General features: G+C 38.7%; 1 protein-coding gene across 4 annotated transcripts in view; it reads left to right on the forward strand.

The window, feature by feature from the left end:
• The window catches only part of RALYL (RALY RNA binding protein like), an 832,191-nt gene that overhangs the window by 359,893 nt on the left and 450,010 nt on the right, over positions 1-22,288 (forward strand). For all 4 annotated transcript variants that reach the window (XM_070382900.1, XM_070382895.1, XM_070382896.1 and 1 more), the window contains exon 2: positions 1,389-1,667. In XM_070382900.1, coding sequence (XP_070239001.1) covers positions 1,412-1,667 — 256 coding nt within the window. In that variant the 5' untranslated portion in view covers positions 1,389-1,411. The remainder of the gene's footprint in view (positions 1-1,388; positions 1,668-22,288) is intronic.

A 22,288-nucleotide genomic window follows, 5' to 3' on the forward strand; every position in this document is an offset into this window, starting at 1 on the left:
ATGAAGTCAACCTTCATTATAAGCAGATATATATATATATAATGTGTCCAATACTTAGTAAAATTTTAGTAATCTAAGAATTCATAATTAATAACCTAATTTGAAACATTTTATGATACACAGTTGCTCTTGATTTTAGAATTAGCTAGTTTAAACAGGTAGTGAGTTGCCTTTAAAATTTCCACATCTTTAGTGCTCAATTTAGAAATGCCATTTTTAAGTATTTTTTAAAATAAAATGCACTTGTTAATTATTTTATAGCTGTAACATTGTAAAAGAGATTATTTGTACAGAAATATAATGTTGCTGATAAAATTTATCCATTAGCTAGTATTCAACATTGATCATCAATATTAGAGATTATATCCTTGCTGAAATTTTATTTTCACCATACTAGTTCTTTAAATTTTTTGGCACTTTAGAAGATGAGATCTGTCCAAAAAAAAAAAAAAAAAAATATATATATATATATATCATGCTTAATACATATTGTTGGATGAATGGATGAATTTTCAAAAGCTTAAAAAAATAAATTGTAAGTGCTGGAGTACTTGGAAATAAAAGTTTCATTAAGTTTAATTAAGCACAATTAAATACTCTGCCAACCTCAGAAAGCAGTTTTTAGAAATACTAGCAGTCCTTAGGCAACATATGAGCTGACAGTTAAATGAATTAAAAATGAGGTTGAGAATGGATGTTTCCACACAGATACCCAGTCTCTACTATTTGTTGATCATTGATGAAAACTAACTATACACGCTGTTTCTTTTTAAATGACTTCTGATGTTGGCTCTGCTAAAGAGAATATACAGAACTAATTCTGGTTAAATAATTTACCGTCAAAATTATGTTTTTTATGTTAAATTTTCTAATTAAATTTTATTTTTAATACCTTTTTTCTCTTCTACACTATTTATTGAAATGAATTGTTAATTTCCAATAGAAGGATTTGGGTAATGAAACAGCCAATATGTCTACCTATTATAGAAAATGTAGAAATAAAAATGCAGGGTTTCAACAATAAATTACAGTACCATATTCCATCATCGGACCATAGTCATATTGGATTTTCTTTTTCAGTAATAGAAAATGTGGCTTGTTTCTCAAACTTGGTTATGAAATACTTCTAGACACAGTAGGCCTGAATTTTAGATAAATTAATCAGGGATGTATTTGTAACTGTATGCTAGATAATTACAATTATTTTTCTACTTCATTTTGCAATGCAATATTCATCTTTTATATTACCAAATTTTCTTCTCAATAAAATTAATAGTACCTGGGGATTTGAGGTTACCTGGTAACTACTGAACTACTGAAAACTTGCTGAAAGCCAGGGGTATCCATTCAATCTAATTATTTTGCTTTTGGTCTTTCTTTTGTTTAAGGATTGAAACAAGCTGAGCCAACCATGACTGGCAAAACACAGACCAGCAACGTCACCAATAAGAATGACCCTAAGTCCATCAACTCTCGTGTTTTCATTGGCAACCTGAATACAGCCATCGTCAAGAAAGTTGACATTGAAGCTATTTTCTCAAAGTATGGAAAAATAGTTGGCTGCTCAGTTCACAAAGGCTATGCATTTGTACAGTACATGAGTGAGCGCCACGCAAGAGCGGCAGTGGCTGGAGAAAACGCCAGGATCATTGCAGGCCAACCACTTGGTAAGTCCTGCTGACTGTGGCTTCACGTTAGAGTTCTACTCTCCAAGCACACTTGGACATAACGTTGTTGTTGAAAAGCCAGTACTACCACGGTATTTATTCCTTAACCAGTTAGAGCGCCCTTACATTTATAACTGATATTGTTTTCTTGTTCTCATATTATACTAATTATAAGTGTCTCATTTTCTCTACAAGTTATAAGTTTGAGATGAAGGTTGATTTGTAATACTTAGTACCACCACCAGGCTTAATAGGCAAGTGAAAGATATGCATCACATTTAACTTTGTTTGACTTGATTAATGTCTTATCTTCCAGGAAATACTATGTGAAGCAAAAGAATCATAATAATTAATTTTTATACTTATAGTACTTATTCTGAGAGGCTAATGTATTTCCCTCACTTATTGTTTTTATTTTGGGAGGAGAAGGGATAGAAAATAACAAAAAGAAGTAAATCCTGAGAACTGGAAAAGGAGTATAAACTACCCTTTCTTCTCTTGTCCATCATGCCTTTTCAGTCATGTGCAGTAATCAGATTTATGTCTCATATCCAGAAAATAATATAACTCTTTCTTCAAAGAAAGGAGCATACAGTCTGAAGTAAAAAGAAAATTCTTAGGAGAAAATGTTTTGTAGTAAGTATGCAGATAAAAATAAAAAATTAGACAATCTTTTTTCTACTTAAGTAAAAAGTAGAATTAATACCTCAGTGATTCTCTAATTTATATCTCTTGTCATGTTCAGACTCTTGCATTAAACTGATTATACATTGTCTTCTTTTGGATATCCAACAAGCATGTTGGCTTCATATGCCTAGAGCACATAGCAGTACTCCTGATTTTTCACATCACAACTGTCTCCACCCTCACACTTCTCCACTGTAGTAAGTGGAAGCTTCATTTATCCAGTTTTCAAATGAAATCCTGAGTGTCAACCTTGATTCTTCTCTTCCCCTCACACTCCGAATATAATCCATCGTCACGTTTCTCACCATTAGTATATCCCAAAACCAATCGACTTTTAAATCTATACCAATAGCCATCTTATACAGGCCACCATTATCTCAGGGGGACTCCTGAAATAACCCCTTAATTGGTCTGTCTCTTTCCACTCCTGCAAGAATACCCGTTTAAAAACATAAGTGAGATTACGCCATTAATTTCTCTTCCATCTCTAATACATTGACATTGCTCCCAGAATAAAGTTTCTATTCTCTGCCATGGCTATGATGCTACCACCTCTTCAACGCCTTCTCTCTGCCTTGTACCACTTCAGTGTCACTGGCTGTCTTGATAGATATACCTCAGACATTCAAAAACTGTTCCTGCCTCAGAGGCTTTGGATTTACTGTTCCCTCTGCTCAGAAGACAGGTCTTTCTAATTATTTTTCCCTGTTTTATTGTATGCCATTCTCAAGTTCTACTTTCTCTGAAAGGGTTTTCTGACCGACTTATCTAAAATAAAATAGTCTTCTGCCCTCTTACCTGCATTGTCTATTGGATTATTATACTTTTTATTTTTTTTCATGGCCCTCATGTATCTGGAATTACATTTTTTTGATATTTTGTGTCCATGCCGTGAGGCTTGCATGATCTCAGTACTCCTGCCTGGGACTGCAAACAGGCTAAGAAGTGAAAGCTCAGAATCCTAACCACTAGGCCACCAGGGAACTCCCTGCAATTACAGATTTTAATTTATGATGTTACTTCTAACATGTCCACCAATGTAAAGATGAAGGTGCATATAAAAGAAACAAGATAAAAATGCATAGACAAAGCAAGCTGAGTGTAAAGAATGTTGCATTAAAGGTATATAATTTAATTATAAAAATTTTGGGAGAAGGTGTGGAATTCAATATAGTGAGAGTAAAATCTTAGGTATCAGTTTTGAGGGGATAAAAGAAGTTTTATGTAAGTGCTTGCAATAAAACCTCAGAATACCATTACCGTATAGGAATATAGTTTTATTTATATTTCTCCAATTAACTTTTCTGTATTTTAAAGAAAAATAAAGCCTTCCAAAATATAGTGGTAAGTTTCTATGTTTGTCCTTTGTTTTCAATGTCACCATTCTGCTCCTTTACCTTGATATTGGAATTTTTTGACCAATTATGCCTTACCTTCTAAATTGAAATCTCTACTTCAGGGCCACATCTGAGCCAAGTATCAGAGAAATAACCATTTATTACCTGTATCATGATTATTATAAAACTAGTACATATTTGTAGAAATGCATTTAATTACTAATTAAAAAAAATAATTGCCAATATAAAGTCAGTTAAAAGCTAATCTCCCAGAGTCCCTTTTCCTACGTTGGAGAGGGGGCCATTTCCCCCCTCTACCCATCTTGAGTTCTTGTGAGTGGGCTAATAATAAAATCGACACAGCTCAGATTAACAGCAGAAAAAGAAACAAATTGTAATTCAGTCACATGGAGGTCTCACAGAATTGCCTGAGAAATGGCCAAAGCAGGCAGCTTTTATACATTTTTAGACAGAAATAAATAAAACAATAAATTTGCAAAGAATTGGTGGGACAAAGAAACAGGCTTTGGGACTTAATTAGTAAGGAATTTAAACAAAGTTTGAGCTTGGGTAGTACATTAGTAAAGAAGTGAGAAGAGCTGCTTTCACACAGGTTTTTCTGCCCGAATTCCCTGTCTCTGCAAATAAGGCTGTCCTTCTTCCCCCAAGTGTAGGGAGGGCACCTTTCACATGAGAGAGATTTATTTCCTGACTTTAGAGAGACAGAGAAGTGGTTCAGCGTCCCTCTTGCATCAACTGCACTTTATTTCAAAATAATCCATATGCCAATGAGGCATCCTTTGGGGCCACCTATCCTTGGTCCAAACACCCATCACCAGCCTTTATCAGAGAAAAATGCAGTGGCGAAGAGGCAATAGCCACACTAAACATTTAGCGCCTTACTTACCCAAGGGGGGAGAATGATGACGCCAAATCACTGTGCTTTGAGAGCCACAGAATTAAGCCATGCTTCTGATAAGAGGCCAGTTTTCCCTTTTCAGTCATTCTGGAATTCTGTCTCAGATGTGTCCTCCATTTAATCTCAGCACATGACTTAATCAGTCTTAATCACCCTTTCTGCCTCAATCCAAGTAAAAGACTTCATTCCTTTACTGTAATTGAAATCTAGTCTCTCATTCCTTGTGTCTAATCAGAATGCCTTTTCATACAAAGTAGGTGTTTTATAGCTTCATAACTTTTGCTTTTCAGGACTCATGTTTCAGTATACCGACCTGGTCTTAAACCATATTGCTAGAGACTCAGGCAAAGGCTTGTCTTCCAGATGTTCCTTATAGGACAGCTGGTCCTGAAGAAAATACTTAGCTTTCCAGGAGGTATACCCACTTCTGGCTTTATATATTTTGTTTTTGGTGACAGGGGGATACTTAGGTGTAGGTCAAATCACTTGCTTCTTGAAATTTTAGACTCTCAATGAGATTGTTTATGATTTGCAGCTCCTACTAAACCTTATAAGCTCTTAATTTCAAGTGAATTGATTATGGATCAAATAATAGACCCCGTCACATAAAATTGATAATTAACTTCATGTACCTCAACCTGTATAAATATTTTTCTTTTTATTTATAATGAGAAGAAAATTACTATTAAGGCATGCACTGGGCTAGTACTTTTCCTATATTATCTTATCTCAGTGTGTATTCAAGTAACTTCTAAGTAGAAACAATCTTCACATCACCGTGTGCTTAAATTTTTTATAATGCAATTTAGAAATTAAACTTCAGTAGTATCAGAAAAAAAATTAAACATCTTAATGTGAGTTCTCATAGTTCTATGGAATTATAGGTATACCCTTAAACTGAGAATTGATTATGCATGTGATGAAACCTAGCTTTTATCAAGTGGAAAATATTAACAGCCATTTTGTGTCTGCAAGTAAGGAGACACTGAAATGTTTTAAGTTGTTGAAAATTTTTTATTGAAAGAATAATCCATTAGCAGTTTGATGGATTAATTAATGTGATATAAAGCTAGAAACAAGGACATGTGTTGGGAGACTACTAAAAGAGTCCAGGTTTCAAATTATAGAAATGAAGAGGGAAAAATTAGGAAAATGATGTAGAATCAATAAGACTTAATGGCTAGTTCTCAAAAATGGGTGAGCCAGAAAGAAAGAAGAATCAAGAATGATTCCCATATTTCTGGTTGAGTTCTCTGTTGAATTGCCTTGTGGATCACGAGGATGGTGGAGAATGATTTCCAAAGGAATAAAGATTTTTTCATAGGACAGTGAGTTCAGAATTGAATAGATGTATTGAGATTGATGTACTTCAGGATATCCAGGTGTATGTATCTCATAGAATCTTGCAAGTTCAAACTAAGAAGAGAGATTTAGACTAAAAGTAAAAAATGTGTGTCATCAACACAGTGTTAACACTATGGAGATGGATAAGCTCACCCTGGGGAAGTATATAGCATGAGAAGAGTGTTGGCTGAAGATGGATATGTGGAGAAATCTTTGAGTCCAAATAACTAGAAGAGTTATAATCAGCCTTCTGAAAATCTCCATCTGAACTGCTTTTGCACAGCTCTTTGCTCTCCCAATTCTAAATGGCAGTTACAGTGCCCTTCCTAAACTTCCTGTATTGATGACTGCTTTCTTAGCGATTGATCCTTATGTAAGTTCCATTATACTATCAGTACTAATGATTTCCAAACCTCCAAGGCCATGTGTACAAGTATTCTTATTTATTCTAATATTTAAAAATCTCATTTAGGAGAGCTTGAGCCTATTATCTTCAAAGCTGGAGTTTATTTTCATGTCATTGTCTTCTATACTCAAAGTCATTTGCTCAGCTGAGTAGCAGAGAAAACTTCATCCAACTTGCCAAATTTCAGTGTCTGTCTTTGATAAAACCACTGACATAAATATCTTTCAACCAAGTGCCAGTCAGTCACTGCAGACCCAGTCAAGATGATTTCACTCACTTGACTACATTAGTATACCTGAACAGTTAAGAACCAGAACTCCATATACCTGTATTATAAAATATTCTGTATCTTCTGGTGAAAACATCTTTTAACCATGAAATTATCATCAAATTCTCATTTGAAATTTTAAGCAAGTATATATTTTACATTCTTCTCAAATTCACATAAAATGAGAAATTATTTTTTAAATTGCTGGATTCTACCAAAAAATTATAGTGCACAGAGTACTAAGGGAGCTCAGAAATTAGAGCTCAAAATATTGGAACTCTAATTTGAATTTTGAAAGTAGGTCACAGTCTAATGTTTTGATTAACTTTTCTCTCTTGGATTTTTTATTCATACTATGCTGACAACATTCCTAAAATTTATACCATAACTTATGAGAAGACACCTTGAATTAGTTCCATGGTCTAGCCATTTTACCAACATGATAATGAGCCCAAGGACTATTTTATAGAATACATAGTTTGTTTGCTGAAGTCGTTTCCCTTAAAGGCTTATAGCACATAAACTAGTAATTAAGGTGATATGTTTCCCTTCTGATTAGACGCCTATATATGTGTTACTCCAGAATGATTAAACAAAAAACAAAGAACAATATCTATTTCCTCAAACTGCACTGAATGTCTCCATTCTTTTTTAAATCTGTGATCAAGTCATGCCCCAAACCTGACTGTGAATTTGACGTGTTTACTAGGGTGCCTTCTCCCCTCTCCTGTGCTACTTAAAGTTTATGCCTTTGTTTTCAGTTCACACTTCACTCATTCAAACTTGTGTGGCACGTGGCATCGTGCCAGCTGTGACCACAGTCTGTGACATATTTCAGAATGATCCTCTCTTCTTTTCTCCATTGAGATCTCTTCTTATTCCCAGGGCACAGTTGACCTTCTGAAAAAATTTACCTGATAAATGCCCTTTATCCTTTGCTTGGAGAAGTGATATTTGAACACATTGCTGCTGCTGCTGCTGCGTCGCTTCAGTCGTGTCTGACCCTGTGCGACCCCATAGACAGCAGCCCACTAGGCTCCTCTGTCCCTGGCATTCTCCAGGCAAGAACACTGGAGTGGGTTGCCATTTCCTTCTCCAGTGCATGAAAGTGAAAAGTGAAAGTGAAGTCGCTCAGTCGTGCCTGACTCTTAGCGACCCCATGGACTGCAGCCTACCAGGCTCCTCTGCCCACGGGATTTTCCAGGCAAGAGTACTGGAGTGGGGTGCCATTGCCTTCTCCCTATTTGAACACATTAAAGGATTTTATTTTATTTTTATTTTTTTTCCTTTGTCTAATTATTTTTTTTTTCTTTGATTTATTTTTTAAAAAAAAAATCACATGCTCCCCATCCTGAACCCTCCTCCCTCCCAACCTCCCCATACCATCCCCCTGGGCCTTCCCAGCGCACCAGCCCCAAGCATCCAGCATCGTGCACTGAACCTGGACTGGCATCTCGTTTCATACATGACATTTCACATGTTTCAATGACATTCTCCCAAATCTTCCCACCCTCTCCCACAGAGTCCATAAGACTGTTCTATACATCAGTGTCTCTTTTGCTGTCTCGTACACAGGGTTATCGTTACCATCTTTCTAAATTCCATATACATGCGTTAGTATACTGTATTTATGTTTTTCCTTCTGGCTTACTTCACTCTGTATAATAGTCTCCAGTTTCATCCACCTCATTAGAACTGATTCAAATGTATTCTTTTTAATGGCTGAGTAATACTCCATTGTGTATATGTACCACAGCTTTCTTATCCATTCATCTGCTGATGGACATCTAGGTTGCTTCCATGTCCTGGCTATTATAAACAGTGCTGCGATGAACATTGGGGTACACGTGTCTCTTTCCCTTCTGGTTTCCTCAGTGTGTATGCCCAGCAGTGGGATTGCTGGATCATAAGGCAGTTCTATTTCCAGTTTTTAAGGAATCTCACACTGTTCTCCATAGTGGCTGTACTAATTTGCATTCCACCAACAGTGTAAGAGGGTTCCCTTTTCTCCACACCCTCTCCAGCATTTATTATTTGTAGACTTTTGGATGCAGCCATTCTGACTGGTGTGAAGTGGTACCTCATAGTGGTTTTGATTTGCATTTCTCTGATAAGAGTGATGTTGAACATCTTTTCAAGTGTTTGTTAGCCATCTGTATGTCTTCTTTGGAGAAATGTCTATTTAGATCTTTGGCCCATTTTTTGATTGGGTCATTTATTTTTCTGGAGTTGAGCTGTAGGAGTTGCTTGTATATTTTTGAGATTAGTTGTTTGTCGGTTTCTTCATTTGCTATTATTTTCTCCCATTCTGAAGGCTGTCTTTTCACCTTGCTAATAGTTTCCTTTGATGTGCAGAAGCTTTTAAGTTTAATTAGGTCCCATTTGTTTATTTTTGCTTTTATTTCCAATATTCTGGGAGGTGGGTCATAGAGGATCCTACTGTGATGTATGTCAGAGAGTGTTTTTGCCTATGTTCTCCTCTAGGAGTTTTATAGTTTCTGGTCTTATGTTGAGATCTTTAATCCATTTTGAGTTTATTTTTGTATATGGTGTTAGAAAGTGTTCTAGTTTCATTCTTTTACAAGTGGTTGACCAGATTTCCCAGCACCACTTGTTAAAAGATTGTCTTTAATCCACTGTATATTCTTGCCTCCTTTGTCAAAGATAAGGTGTCCATATGTGCGTGGATTTATCTCTGGGCTTTCTATTTTGTTCCATTGATCTATATTTCTGTCTTTGTGCCAGTACCATACTGTCTTGATAACTGTGGCTTTGTAGTAGAGCCTGAAGTCAGGTAGGTTGATTCCTCCAGTTCCATTTTCTTTCTCAAGATCGCTTTGGCTATTCGAGGTTTTTGTATTTCCATACAAATTGTGAAATTATTTGTTCTAGCTCTGTGAAGAATACTGTTGGTAGCTTGATAGGGATTGCATTGAATCTATAAATTGCTTTGGGTAGTATACTCATTTTCACTATATTGATTCTTCCAATCCATGAACATGGTATATTTCTCCATCTATTAGTGTCCTCTTTGATTTCTTTCACCAGTGTTTTATAGTTTTTTTCTATATATAGGTCTTTAGTTTCTTTAGGTAGATATATTCCTAAGTATTTATTCTCTTCGTTGCAATGGTGAATGGAATTGTTTCCTTAATTTCTCTTTCTGTTTTCTCATTATTAGTGTATAGGAATGCAAGGGATTTCTGTGTGTTCATTTTATATCCTGCAACTTTACTATAATCATTGATTAGTTCTAGTAATTTTCTGGTGGAGTCTTTAGGGTTTTCTATGTAGAGGATCATGTCATCTGCAAATAGTGAGAGTTTTACTTCTTCTTTTCCAATTTGGATTCCTTTTATTTCTTTTTCTGCTCTGATTGCTGTGGCCAAAACTTCCAAAACTATGTTGAATAGTAATGGTGAAAGTGGGCACCCTTGTTTTGTTCCTGACTTTAGAGAAATGCTTTCAATTTTCACCATTAAGGATAATGTTTGCTGTGGGTTTGTCATATATAGCTTTTATTATGTTGAGGTATGTTCCTTCTATTCCTGCTTTCTGGAGTTTTTTTATCATAAATGGGTGTTGAATTTTGTCAAAGGCTTTCTCTGCATCTATTGAGATAATCATATGGTTTTGTTTTTCAATTTGTTAATGTGGTGTATTACATTGATTGATTTGTGGATATTGAAGAATCCTTGCATCCCTGGGATAAAGCCCACTTGGTCATGGTGTATGATCTTTTTAATGTGTTGTTGGATTCTGATTGCTAGAATTTTGTTTAGGATTTTTGCATCTATGTTCATCAGTGATATTGGCCTATAGTTTTTCTTTTTTTGTGGGATCTTTGTCAGGTTTTGGTATTAGGGTGATGGTGGCCTCATAGAATGAGTTTGGAAGTTTACCTTCCTCTGCAATTTTCTGGAAGAGTTTGAGCAGGATAGGTGTTAGCTCTTCTCTAAATTTTTGGTAGAATTCAGCTGTGAAGCCGTCTGGACCTGGGCTTTTGTTTGCTGGAAGATTTTTGATTACAGTTTCAATTTCCATGCTTGTGATGGGTCTGTTAAGGTTTTCTATTTCTTCCTGGTCGAGTTTTGGAAAGTTGTACTTTTCTAAGAATTTGTCCATTTCTTCCTCGTTGTCCATTTTATTGGCATATAATTGTTGATAATAGTCTCTTATGATCCTTTGTATTTCTATATTGTCTGTTGTGATCTCTCCACTGTCATTTCTAATTTTATTGATTTGATTTTTCTCCTTTGTTTCTTGATGAGTCTGGCTAATGGTTTGTCAATTTTATTTATCCTTTCAAAGAACCAGCTTTTGGCTTTGTTGATTTTGCTATGGTCTCTTTTGTTTCTTTTGCATTTATTTCTGCTCTAATTTTTAAGATTTCTTTCCTTCTACTAACCCTGGGGTTCTTCATTTCTTCCTTTTCTAGTTGTTTGAGGTGTAGAGTTAGGTTATTTATTTGACTTTTTTCTTGTTTCTTGAGGTGTGCCTGTATTGCTATGAACTTTCCCCTTAGGACTGCTTTTACTGTGTCCCACAGGTTTTGGGTTGTTGTGTTTTCATTTTCATTCGTTTCTATGCAAATTTTGATTTCTTTTTGATTTCTTCTGTGATTTGTTGGTTATTCAGCAGGGTGTTGTTCAGCCTCCATATGTTGGAATTTTTAATAGTTTTCTCCTGTAATTGAGATCTAATCTTACTGCATTGTGGTCAGAAAAGATGCTTGGAATGATTTCTATTTTTTGAATTTACCAAGGCTAGCTTTATGGCCCAGGATGTGATCTATCCTGGAGAAGGTTCCATGTGCGCTTGAGAAAAAGGTGAAATTCATTGTTTTGGGATGAAATGTCCTATAGATATCAATTAGGTCTAACTGGTCTATTGTATCGTTTAAAGTTTGTGTTTCCTTGTTAATTTTTTCTGTTTAGTTGATCTATCCATAGGTGTGAGTGGGGTATTAAAGTCTCCCACTATTATTGTGTTATTGTTAATTTCTCCTTTCATACTTGTTAGCATTTGTCTTACATACTGCGGTGCTCCCGTGTTGGGTGCATATATATTTATAATTGTTATATCTTCTTCTTGGATTGATCCTTTGATCATTATGTAGTGACCTTCTTTGTCTCTTTTCACAGCCTTTGTTTTAAAGTCTATTTTATCTGATATGAGTATTGCTACTCCTGCTTTCTTTTGGTCCCTATTTGCATGGAAAATCTTTTTCCAGCCCTTCACTTTCAGTCTGTATGTGTCCCCTGTTTTGAGGTGGGTCTCCTGTAGACAACATATGTAGGGGTCTTGTTTTTGTATCCATTCAGCCAGTCTTTGTCTTTTGGTTTGGGCATTCAACCCATTTACGTTTAAGGTAATTACTGATAAGTATGATCCCGTTGCCATTTACTTTATTGTTTGGGGTTCGAATTTATACACCATTTTTGTGTTTCCTGTCTAGAGAATATCCTTTAGTATTTGTTGTAGAGCTGGTTTGGTGGTACAGAATTCTCTCAGCTTTTGCTTATCTGAGAAGCTTTTGATTTCTCCTTCATACTTGAATGAAATCCTTGCTGGGTACAATAATCTGGGCTGTAGGTTATTTTCTTTCATCATTTTAAGTATGTCTTGCCATTCCCTCCTGGCTTGAAGAGTTTCTATTGAAAGATCAGCTGTTATCCTTATGGGAATTCCCTTGTGTGTTATTTGTTGTTTTTCCCTTGCTGCTTTTAATATTTGTTCTTTGTGTTTGATCTTTGTTAATTTGAGTAATATGTGTCTTGGGGTGTTTCGCCTTGGGTTTATCCTGTTTGGGATTCTCTGGGTTTCTTGGACTTGGGTGATTATTTCCTTCCCCAGTTTAGGGAAGTTTTCAACTATTATCTCCTCAAGTATTTTCTCATGGTCTTTCTTTTTGTCTTCTTCTTCTGGGACCCCTATGATTCGAATGTTGTAGCGTTTAATATTATCCTGGAGGTCTCTGAGATTGTCCTCATTTCTTTTAATTTGTTTTTCTTTTATTCTCTCTGATTCATTTATTTCTACCATTCTATCTTCTAATTCACTAATCCTATCTTCTGCCTCTGTTATTCTACTATTTATTTGCCTCCAGAGTGTTTTTAATTTCATTTATTGCATTATTCATTGTATATTGACTCTTTTTTTATTTCTTCTAGGTCCTTGTTAAACCTTTCTTGCATCTTCTCAATCCTTGTCTCAAGCTATTTATCTGTGATTCCATTTTAATTTCTAGATTTTGGATCAATTTCACTATCATTATTCGAATTCTTTATCAGGTAGATTCCTATCTCTTCCTCTTTTGTTTGGTTTGGTGGGCATTTATCCTGTTCCTTTATCTGCTGGCTATTCCTCTGTCTCTTCATCTTGTTTAAATTGCTGAGTATGGGGTGTCCTTTCTGTATTCTGGCAGTTTGTGGAGTTCTCTTTATTGTGGCTATTCCTCACTGTGTGTGGGTTTGTACAGGTGGCTTGTCAAGGTTTCCTGGTTAGGGAAGCTTGTGTCAGTGTTCTGATGGGTGGAACTGTATTTCTTCTCTTTGTTCAGTCGCTGTGGGGAGGGAGGGAGGGATGCTGCAAGCAAATAACACTGGCGTGCGCTCGCAGTGCCTCAGCCACACTGGGTCTGCCCCCGCTCACTGCGCGTGTAGCCTCTCTGCCCACACTGCTCGGGCTCTAGGTTGTTCCGCCGGGAACAGTCCGAGGCTGGCCCTGGGTTGCATGTACCTCCCAGGTCCAAGCCGCTCAGGTTCAGGCACTCGGATAGTCCTCAGAGGCGCAGACTCAGTTGGGCCTGAGTATTGTGCTCTTCCCAGGTCCGAGCAGCTCAAGTGATGAGGTGTTTGGCGAGCGCCAATGCTGCGACTTATCGCCTCCCCGCCACTCGGTTATCTGGGCGCAAAACCGGCGCACCTTCTTAGGCAGATGTTAACCGTCCAGACCCCAAGAAGTTTTAGTTAGCAAAAAGCCTGCTTACAGTTTTATAGATAATGTCTCTCTGGGGCTGCGATTGCCCCCTTCCTGCTCTGGCTGCCTATCACCGGAGGAAGGTCTGCAGCCGGCTATCTCTGTTCAATTCTTTGTTCGTGCGTGGCCTGGCGGTCTTAGGTTGGGGCTGGCTTTTCGCGTAGTAGATATCCCACAGTCTGGTTTGTTAGCCCAAATTATTTCGCTCAGATAGTGCTCAGGGTATTCAGGCCAGATTCTTACTCTAAGCGATGCAGCCAGCGCCGCTCTCCCTGCCCAGCCCCGCTTGTTAATGGCGCCTGCAGGCGTCTGCGCTGCTTCTCCACTGGGGAGTTACCGTAGGACTCGCAATCTTGAGTTTTAATTGTTTATTTATTTTTTTTCTTCCTGTTATGTTGCCCTCTGTGCTTCCAAAGCTCGGCACAGATTCGGCAGTGAGAAGGTTTCCTGGTGTTTGGAAACTTCTCTCTTTTTAAGACTCCCTTCCCGGGACGGAGCTCCGTCCCTCCCTCTTTTGTCTCTTTTTTTGTCTTTTATATTTTTTCCTACCTCCTTTCGAAGAGTTGGATTGCTTTTCTGGGTGCCTGATGTCCTCTGCCGGCATTCAGAAGTTGTTTTGTGGAATTTACTCGACGTTTAAATGCTCTTTTGATGAATTTGTGGGGGAGAAAGTGTTCTCCCTGTCCTACTCCTCCGCCATCTTGGCTCCTCCCCTAAAGGATTTTAAATAAATAAACTGGGTGGAGAGATGGATTTTGTGTACTGCTGCCTTCCTAGTACCCACAGCATGCCTTGTGGGTATGATAAGGAAGAAATGTGGGAAAAATTTAATTTTCTTGGCGTATACATCTTCAGTTCTTTAACACATCTTTTGTGCTACAGTTGAAAAAGTGATGCCCTTTTTTTATCCCTGGTGTCCTGCCTTTGATATGTAATGAATGATTTCTGAACTGTGGAAAAGAACAATTAATTGCATTTCATCCACAGTACTTGGGGATTTTAGAAAATCAGAATCTAACTGTGAAGTTATTCTGAATATGTTTTGTTAAAAAACATAATTTTTATAATGCACAGCTCTTTACAAAAATGCATTTCAATTTGGTTATTTAACATAATTTAAATTTAAAAATTTAAAAGAGAATCCTCTTAGTACTTCGTTGAAATTGAATTCTAGGTTTTGTTAATGTTAGAAATATTTATTATATTTTTAATCCAAATTTAGCCAGTGGAACTACTTTTTCTCAAACACATTATGTGAGAGATGAAATAAACATTTGAAATGTCTAATACTGACAATTTTTATATGAGAGGTCACACATAAAGTGTCATCTTGTACCGAAATATCATGCAGAGGTTGGGACTAAGTCTAGATCAGTTCCAATTTGCACTGATTACAGTTGGCTTGATTACAGACAGCCTATAAATAAACATTTGTAATGTCTGTATTTTTAGATAATTTCACTCATGATGGTTGCAGGAGCACAATTTACGAACTTAGGAAGTCAGTTATTAATAGTAGGAGAAATCCAACACTAAAAAAATCATTTATCGGTCGAAACCATTTTGCTATGACACCTGTATACAGGTTCCTGTTGTTGAGGTTCAAAGTCTAGCTTAAAAGAAAGAACATAAAATAGATAATTAGATTAATTTGCATTTACACTATAAATCTCCTGAAATTGCTTAAGGAATTCAAAGAAAGTGCATGAAAAAGGATTGCTAATTTTAAAGTAAATATGGTGAATAATTTTAATCCGGACCATGAGAGAAGTGATGGAAAATGAGTTGATAAGAAGAGATATTGGAGAACAATCCTGAATATGGACAAAGCAGTAAGGAAACAAATGCTGGTAATACACCAGTATTGCTCCATGCTGGTAATACCCCACGCATGTCCTATGAGTAATGGCTTTCAAAAGTGCTTTTATTCTCAGCCACTATTTTGCATTCGGAGAGATCTTTTCAAAAGACAAATTTAACCATATCACCCTTTGATAAAAAATTATCTGTGGTTCCTCATTGTGCTCAGAAAAGAGACTGAAACCCTGCCTGTGGCCTTCAACTTTCCCTGAGATTTGTTTTCTGCCCATCTGTGGACTTACCACATTGCCCTCTCAGCCTCTCTCGGTGCTCCATCGAAGTCAGCTTGTTCTTTGAACAAGTCGTCTTCTCTCCGTCACCAGGACTTTTGCACACGCTGTCTGAGCTTGTGGAATATGCTTCCTTACCAAGCTCCCCGCCATCCCACCTCACTTCTCCACTTTAGCACTCCCTTCAGTGGCTGTTTGTCCTTCAGATCTCAGGTCAAATGTTTAAAGAAACCTACTTTGATATCTCAAAACTACTGGCATCCCTTTCTAGTGCATATCTCTTTTCAGTTCTATTTTTATACTGACTATTTTGCGATTGGTGCCTGTTCCTTCTCCCCACAGGTCCGTTCCTTGAGAACATGGACGACGCATGTTTATATGCATCTTTCTGGCACCTTGGCGTGTGCTGACACTTTCATGATAAATGCTCCATGTGTTCTGGGCGAATGAATGAACATTTATAGGAACAGGTGGGTTTCACTACAGGCCCTTTTGTGCCCAGTTGCTTCAGTCGTGTCCGACTCTCTGGACCCCATGGACTGCAGCCCACCAGGCTCCTCCGTCCACAGGATTCTCCAGGCAAGAGTACTGGGTGTGCCTTCCTCCAGGGGATCTTCCTGACCCAGGGATCCAACCCACCTCTCCTGCACCTCCTGCACTGCAGGTGGATTCTTTACCACTGAGCCATTAGAGAAGTCCCAAAGGGCCTTTTACCCCCATTGAAAAGTGTAACAGAAAAAGAAAGACAGGGAAAGAAGGAGAAAGAGGAGGAAGAGAAGGCAGAGAAAGAAAAAGGGGCGGTTGCACGTTCCCAAGGAAGGAAGTAATTATAATGGGGTTGGTGTAAAGAGAAGGCTCTGTGGCCCCCTTGAGGGGGGATTCAGTCTCTCAAAGTCAGACACCCAGAAACAGCGATGCAATGCATGCCAAGCGGCTTCAGCCATGTCCGACTCTTTGCGACTCTATGGACTGTAGCCTGCCAGGCTCCTCTGTGCGTGGGGAGTCTCCAGCCAAGGATACCAGACTCTGTTGCCACGTCCTCCTCCAGGGCATCTTTTGGACCCAGGGATCGAACCTGCATCTTATTTACGTCTCCTGCCTTGGCAGGCAGGTTCTTTACCACTAATGCCACCTGGGAAGCCCAAGCTATTCAGTAGTCCTGACTTTATTTTTCTAAAAATAGCCCAGTCTTTAATAAGCATCAAATAGCAACATATACATGTTTTGTCCAAATGTTGTAGTAAATGATATGTGGGTTTAGAGAGAGATTTCATTCATGGAATGCTTCCTTTCCAGTCCTTAAAATGGCACCCATTAGTAGCTTTTTTACTGTCATTAGTGGCTCACGGAGAAGGCAACAGCACCCCACTCCAGTGCTCTTGCCTGGAAAATCCCAGGGACGGGGGAGCCTGGTGGGCTGCAGTCCATGGGGTCGCTAAGAGTCGGACACGACTGAGCGACTTCACTTTCACTTTTCACTTTCACGCGTTGGAGAAGGAAATGACAACCCACTCCAGTGTTCTTGCCTGGAGAATCCCAGGGACGGGGGAGCCTGGTGGGCCGCCGTCTATGGGGTCGCACGGGGTCAGACACGACTGAAGCGACTTAGCAGCAGTAGCAGTGGCTAGGTATTGTCACAGTACCTCATCACTGTCAAAGCTTCGCCAGCACGGATTATCTTAGTTGATTCTCACAACAGTGCTGAGAGGGATGTAATATGAATAGTCATGTATATTCTGCTGGCTAGAAACTGAAGTTCAGAGAAAGAAACTTGCCTCTTAACACACAGATGCTGTCTGCTGCTGGATGTAAAACTCACATAATCTCATTCTAATTATTTTCACTATTTATTCTTTCTCCAAGAAAAGATTATTTATTTATCTCTGCTTGGCTGTGCTGGGTCTTAGCTGCTGCGCGGGCTTCCTCTAGATGCAGAGAGCGAGAGCTGCCCTCTAGTCGGGTGCGTGTGCTCCTGATTGCGGAGGCTTCCTTGGTGAGGAGCTCAGCCTCAGGAGCTGTGGTTCCTGGGCTCCAGAGCACAGGCTCAACCACTGTTGCACCTGGGCTTAGCTGCTCCACCACACCCGGGATCCTCCTGGACCAGGGTTCGAACCCACATCTCTTGCATAGGCAAGGAGATTCTTTACCACTGAGCCACCAGAGAAACCCCACTCTTCATTCCTGCCAGCAATTTTTTTTATCTGAATATATCATTAGAGCTACTGCACATTGTATCATCCAAACCAGGATGCTTCTGAGAGTGAGAAGGGATGCTATCAATGATTGTGCTGTGATCCCAGGCTTACACCAGGCACCCTGAAGGCGTGGTCTTTATTATCTATTGCACCTTTGCTGAAAGTAGATTTGTCAACTAGCTTGTTATTTCTTATAGGACAGTTGTTGTACAGTATTTTAGTTAAAGTATAGTAGCCTCAGTGCCAGACAATCCCCAACATTTTAATAGTTAACACAGTAGAAAGTTATTCCTTTCTCACATAAAACACAATCAATGTGCTAAGGAGGAGATGGGTGAGGATGAGAGCTCTGTCCCTCTTTAATACAGGGTCCAGGCTGTAGGCTGTTCTTACATTTTGTGGTTAGTGGATACTGTAAGGAAGATGAAACTTTTCTTTCTTCTCGTCAAGGTTCGCTAGAAGATCTAATTATTAAATTGATGTAAGAGAGAGTAACTGGAGAAAAACAAATTTGCTTTGTATGTACAGGAGCTTATCAGAAATACTAAACTCAAAGAAGTGACCAAAGCAGGCAGCTTTTATAGCTTTTAGACAAAGAAACAATAAATTTGTGAAGAGTTGACAAGGTGAAGTGGTTTGGCCTTGGGGTAGTGAATTATTTAAGAAGTAACGAAGTTTGTTTATACAGTCTTCACAGCCTCAAAATTCCTGATCTCTGGTAGTAAGGATGTCTCTCTAACTCGTGGTGCAGAGAGAGTGAGTACCTTTTCCATGAGAGTTTTATTTATTGATTTCAGGGGGACAAAAAAGGGTCAGAGTGTCCTTCTTGCATTGGCTGTCTCTCAAGTAACTCTGGGAGAAGGCAATGGCACCCCACTCCAGTACTTTTGCCTGGAAAATCCCATGGATGGAGGAGCCTGGTGGGCTGCAGTCCGTGGGGTCGCTAAGAGTCGGACACGACTAAGCGACTTCACTTTCACTTTTCACTTTCATGCATTGGAGGAGGAAATGGCAACCCACTCCAGTGTTCTTGCCTGGAGAATCCCAGGGACGGGGGAGCCTGGTGGGCTGCCGTCTATGGGGTCGCACAGAGTCAGACACGACTGAAGTGACTTAGCAGCAGCAGCAGCAAGTAACTCTAATTCTAAATAATATAATAATAAATATGCCAAAATGGAATATTTTGGCATCTCCTGATCCCCATAACTACCATGGATCCAGAAAGATGTCAAACCAGGGACGAGTGGGAAAAGAGGGCGGTGCCCTGGCAGCTTTGCATTTCACTCCCCTAAATAGTGCTCATCTGACTGCTCCTGTCTCATTGCCCGAACCTGATGCTAGGGGCTCCCCAGGCGGCGCTCGTGGTGAAGAACCTGCCTGCCATGTAAGAGATGTAAGAGATGCAGGTTCCATCCCTGGGTCGGGACGATCCCCTGGAGGAGGGCATGGCAACCCACTCGAGTGCTCCTGCTGGAGAATCCCATGGACAAGGAGCCTGGTGGGCTACAGTCCATCGCATCTCAAAGAGTTGGACACGACTGAAGCAGCTTAGCAGGCGTGCAGCTTGACGCACACGGGCTGCCACTCCCCTCAACAACCAGCAAAGCTTTAGTGGGCAGATGCTTTGCCGCATCTGGTAAAGTAACTTGAAGCAGGTATTCATTCAGAATCCATTTCCTAATCTGTAAAGTGGAAATAATAGTGTTCAGTCCAGTGTGTAATACACAACTCATATATTTGTGAAGGGCTTAGAACCTTACTTGCATATGGTACAAACCTTGTGATAAAAATGTGTACATGGTGATTTCAGCCTCTGAAATCATTCTAGTGCTGTGAAAAATCCTCCCTATTCTGTTTTTGTTTGTTTGTGGGTTTTTTTATTTATTTATTTTTTTTGCTGCATCATTCTGGGCAGATTTTGAATAGATGGCATAGATGGTCCATAAGAGTAGAGTCAGTAACTGCTGAGAATAAGAAATTAATTCAGGTGATTGCAAGTGTGATGAGAGATGACTCTATAAAAGCAGATACTTAGAATCATAATTGGAAGGATGGGTGGATATGGAGAGGTAATTCTCCATGGCTGAAGCATTATATCTGGAGTCCTAATTCAGGCAGAGGTGAATAAAGGCCTGTGGGTGAAGAATAGTCTCATAAGACTAAAGAGAGATTAGATTGATGCCAGGCTGTACAGGATCTTGCAAGATATATTATTGAATCTAATTATATAGAAATATTTATGAGATTGTATTCACTCTAATGAAGATTGGCTTCAAAAGAATATCTTATATTTGTTAACTATCATTTAAGTTGCTGTTACATTTTAGTTATGTAATATATTATTTAATATGCATATTATTTCCTTGTACTGTTGAAATATTCATTCACTTCTTCCTTCATTTGTGAAAGAATTATTAATGGTCTGTACCAGCCAGGACATCAGCTAGGGTGAGGTCTGCTGGAAATGAAGATTATGCTCAGATTTAGTGCCACTGTACATGCTATTTACTGAGGATTTCATTTTTATTCTTTGTTGTTATGGTTATCTGTCATTAAGTAACATGGTGTCTGCACTTTGAAATCTCTGGTGGACTGTATATGGCCATAGACATCTTTAGAGCAATATTTCCTAACCTTGGTACTGTTTAAGTTTGGGGTCCTTGTTTCGAGGGCTTGCTCTGTGCACCGTAGACTGTTTAGAAGCAGCCCTGACTTCTACCTACTGACACTAGCGGTACCCACTCCCAGTGGTGATCATGAAAAAGTCCTCTGAGGGGCAGAACCACTGCTGCTTACAGTCAGTGATGCTAAGCTGCTGCTAAGTCGCTCAGTCGTGCCCGGCTCTTAGCGACCCCGTGGACTGCAGCCCAGCAGGCTCCTCCGTCCGTGGGATTCTCCAGGCAAGAGGACTGGAGTGGGGTGCCATTGCCTTCTCCAATGCATGAAAGTGAAAAGTGAAAGTGAAGTCGCTCAGTCGTGCCCGGCTCTTAGCGACCCGGTGGACTGCAGCCCAGCAGGCTCCTCCGTCCGTGGGATTCTCCAGGCAAGAGGACTGGAGTGGGTGCCATTGCCTTTCTAGCGCTCTTTTAAAGCAATCATAGCAAAAGAAACTCCATTCATTTAGAAAAGTTTTAATGGTTTCAAATAAGATAACCTATGTGAAAACACATGGTGCTTGCCATTATTTTAGCAATAACATCATTTATAATATTGACACATCTTTTCTGTTTGTCCAGAAAAAGAACACTCAGTAGGTGCATTTCAGAGAAACTATTATAGGGTGTTTATGGCCATAGCTTACCACTTGTATCGCCAGTTTGTTTTAATCCTTAAAAACATGAAGACCAGAAACAAATTAATCCATCTGTACAGTTGACAGGTTCATATGTTTATTGATTTAAACAGTTTTAAAAGCTCTCTTTCTCTTCGCATCTTTAGTATAGTACCTTGCAGAGATGTGATTTCTTTCATTCAATCTTTCCATTCAAGCATTTCGGATCACCACTAGAAATTGTGACGAACAAGCCTTATAAAAGTGGCAAGTGAAAAATATTGAGTGTTGAGACTGCTCAGATGCTCAAATATATGTGATTCAATGGTAGCTCTAAAAGCTTGTTAAGCAAAGAGATTAGAAGTGCAGCATCCCTAGGTGGTGCTTTCTCTAACAAATACATCGGCTCTCCCACTGCGTCTGCCCTCCTCCATTTTGGTGAGAGTTATTCTCCTTCCTGTGCCTTCAGCTACAAATCAGATGTGATGTCCGAACATACAGTGAGGACAGACAGTCAGATAACCTCAGCCAAAATGATGAGTGCTGATGATTATTTTGGATAAGCTAGACCGTTGCAGAATGCCTTGAGACATGCACAATCCTTGTAGGGGCTTCTAAGTCATGAAAATCTTGTAGAAAACTTCCAGAGTACTGCTGGTAATAAGGAGCCTTTTTTAGTAAGGCATCATTATATAAACCTATTGCAATTTTTACTGATAAGAAATTAGTTTTTGCCTGCCTCAGTATCTAAAGAGTGTATTATTAACAGACATTATCAACTTGATAGTTTTACAGAGTTTTTATTTCCCAAGATATAAATTATATGCTAATCTTTCAGTTAATTTGAACATTAGCTGCAATAAGAATATGAACATTGAATTATTAGTGAATCTTTGAACCTACTTACCTCTCCACCATTCTTTCTCCCCTGATGTCCAATACATCTCTATATTTTAAGCAACCAATTTTCCAACAATTTTATATTATCCAGATATACAAAATGGTCGCCAGTTACAAAATGTTGTATTTAGATGACCATTATATTTGTTTTCAAAATTTTATTCACAATGCGGTGAAGGCTCTTGAATGTTATGCACAAGTGAAATACTTATTGGGTGGTATT

Source organism: Bos mutus, chromosome 14 (assembly GCF_027580195.1).
Source record: "Bos mutus isolate GX-2022 chromosome 14, NWIPB_WYAK_1.1, whole genome shotgun sequence".
Lineage (NCBI taxonomy): Eukaryota > Metazoa > Chordata > Mammalia > Artiodactyla > Bovidae > Bos > Bos mutus.